The 2,986-nt window shown below is 37.9% G+C and overlaps 1 protein-coding gene across 1 annotated transcript; it reads right to left on the reverse strand.

The window, feature by feature from the left end:
• Nucleotides 1–534: 534 nt before the first annotated feature.
• Nucleotides 535–2,752, reverse strand: ASAH1 (N-acylsphingosine amidohydrolase (acid ceramidase) 1; the record flags this gene model as incomplete). The annotated part of the gene is made up of 4 exons (XM_010079544.1): nt 535–1,022; nt 1,671–1,727; nt 2,285–2,408; nt 2,621–2,752. Coding segments are annotated over 4 exons (403 nt in total), but the record flags the coding sequence as incomplete, so codon positions are not given.
• Between the last annotated feature and the right edge of the window lie 234 nt (nt 2,753–2,986).

Below are 2,986 nucleotides of genomic sequence, written 5' to 3' on the forward strand. Positions count from 1 at the left end.
TTACAGTAATAGCTTTAACTGTTAGTTTAAGAAATAAATCATTTTTTCAGACACTGTTAAAATCAGTCTATTTGAAGTGAATGCCCATTCTGCCATGTGATATGTAACATGCATGGTGACTTTCCCTGAGGTATGAAATCAGTTCATGTGTACTCTGGTCAAAGAAAGTAGTTCTTAAGAATATTTATTGTATTAACATTTATTTTTTTAGAGACAACAGAAAAATCTGTATTAAAAAAAAAACAAACCAAAAACTGTTAACAGGCCAAGAAAGAGCTTCAGTAAAAGATCTATAAATCAGTGAAAAGACATTTTTTGGCTCAGATCTCATTGTTGGTATTTCCCTAAAACCTTGTTTCTGTGACTAGATATGACCCTTGGTAGGTTATTTTATAACAAGGCATCTTAGAGATATCCTCATATTGGACCAGAACACTAGCACTTCATCTTTAGTGCTTAGGAAAGAAGAACAGAACTGCACTGTCCCAGATGGCCTTCTAATATCCAATTCTTTTTCATGCTTCATAGATGCCATTTTACCTCATGTTTGCTTTAGAAGTATTTTAATCTAAAAAAACCCCAGCCAAACAACAAAAAACAACAAACCCACAAGGCAACTACAAACCAAACCAAGAATACTGTTAAGACTGAAGAGATCTAGAGCTAACTGCTGAACTAATTTGGTAGAAATGGCTGAAATCAAACCAAACATACATTAGTATACATTTCTCGTCAGCAGAACTGCTGATCAGAAAGCAAGAAAGTCCAGTGTGAGATAGGGTCCTCCATTGTTAGAAGCTCATTGACATTTATATATAGCCATCAGATTTCTGAAGAAAGGAGTTAGGCTGAGAAATCTTTTTTCAGAAGTATTTTTTCTTGGAGGACCTCCAATTCAGACAAGCAGCTTCCAACATAGGAAAGGTACCGGACTACCAAGGACTACAGGGATCTGGGCATTCCCGCAGGTAAGTCTCTGTATGACCGTTATCCACTGCCATCAGCGTTGTGCACACAGTCAGCTAATACGTAGGTGGGAGGAAGAAGAAAGAAAAAAAAAAAGAAGAAAGCCTCATTACAGTAATTATTGAAAACTCTCTGATACTAGCTGAACAGTTCAACTAAAATTTATATTATTTAGTGAACAACATGCAAGTATGAATAGCTTGTGTCTGAATATAGTGGCTAAATTTCTCACTCCAAAACTCTTCTCACCCTTTTAGTCTTTTTTTTTTTAAAAAAAAATGAAACACCAAAACCTCAAATTCAGACTAAAGCATCTGTTGCAAGAATGTGACTGTAGTATGCCTAAACCATGAGGTATATTAACTTGTTTCATGCTACTTATAAGGGCATGGGTCAGAGGTTAATTCAGATTAGATGGGTCCTTAAGATGTGTGTAGTGCAAATGCTGCCTCAAACCAGAGCCAGCTTTGACAAAAGGACTCAGGCTACTCAGAGCTTTAAAACTGTAGGGCCTTTGGAAAACAGCTATTCCAGGAATTACATTTTGCTTTTACAAAGTAGCATGGAATTTGTTTTGGTTTTACGTGCATGCTTCCATCTAAAAAACCCTGAATGTACCACTGTGATTTCCTTAGATGTACAGTAGTTAGTGGTCTGCCTCACACACCCCCACTGTAAACTTCCTGCAAAAATAGAAGCATTACCTTATTGAGGACAGGCTTTGTGGAGAGAACATCATAAATTGCTGGTAAGGAGAGGTTCTGAAAGAAAATAATACTTTGATGATAATGGACATTAACCCATTAGTGTAAATGCTAAGAACTGTAAGTTTTTTACTGCTTAATGAGCTAATAAGATAACGCTTTAAGAGTACAGATATTTAAGATCTTGAGATCAGAACATGGGTTGCAAAAACCTAACCAGACCAGATCTCAGTACAGTATGGAACAGTTGAGTGTCAGTATTTGCTGCTGGACAGTGTGTGTTTGAATTTCACTGGTGATAAAACAGCTCAGGAAACAATTAAAATCTCTCTCAAAGTATCTCCAAGTTTATCCCCCTGCATATGGAGCTGCAGAAAATGCTTGCAGGAAACCCACCTAGATGAGGAGAAAGCGTAAAACTAAAAACGTCCATGTAAAGAGCCACCTGGTACTTTATTACCCAGAAGCACAGACAAATTGTCACAAAACTGTTAGCCACTTCTGTCATTACAGAAGTGCTTGCAAATGCCCTCAACGCTCCCGGCTGTATCAGGTCAGTACTGTAACTCAGGAGTGTCAAAACAGCAAGGTGAGGTATTTTTGAGGATGTTTACCTCTTGCGTTGTCTGGTTCAGGCATTTCATTGCAGGTGTTCTACGATTATCCAAGATTAGTGGGGGCTTCCAGCGATCATAGTTTGTTTCTAACACATACCATGTGCCTTTCTTGATGTCAAGGCTGGAAAAGAGGTATATATTTATGTTTTTCTTCTCTAAGTATATAGTAAGTACATATATAGTATATACTATATACAGATGGATTTTTTTTAGTGATGCTAAAGAAGCAAATTCTTGCACAACAGAAGAACACAAGAAACATAGGACACAATTATTGGCAGAACCTGTCCTCTTCTGGAGGGCTGAGTCAGGTGTCAGGTCAAGCATACTCACTCCCAGATATCCAGAGCAGCTGTCCTGGAACGCGTTATTACACATCCTTCTCCAGAATTTTTTCCACCCAGTATAAAGTAAGCTGGAGCCAGCAGCCTTGTTTTAGCCAGTTTGTCTTTTGCATCCTGGTAACTGCAGATAACAAAGTAGTGTTGGACTATTAAATGCAATAAATTCAAGTACTGAAGAATGAGTTTCACAGACCCAGGAAAAGTTTGGGTAGTTACACCTTTCCTACCCTTTCATGGACATATGAGGAGATTGTATCACAATGAAGGAATACACTTGAGCAAAGCTCCTCCACTTGCTCTGTACTTACAGTTGTTGAGAGGTGGTCTTTGCACTTTTTCTACATTTGAACAGCAA

The sequence above is a fragment of the Pterocles gutturalis genome, unplaced genomic scaffold (genome assembly GCF_000699245.1).
Source record: "Pterocles gutturalis isolate BGI_N339 unplaced genomic scaffold, ASM69924v1 scaffold11164, whole genome shotgun sequence".
Taxonomy (NCBI): Eukaryota; Metazoa; Chordata; class Aves; order Pterocliformes; family Pteroclidae; genus Pterocles; species Pterocles gutturalis.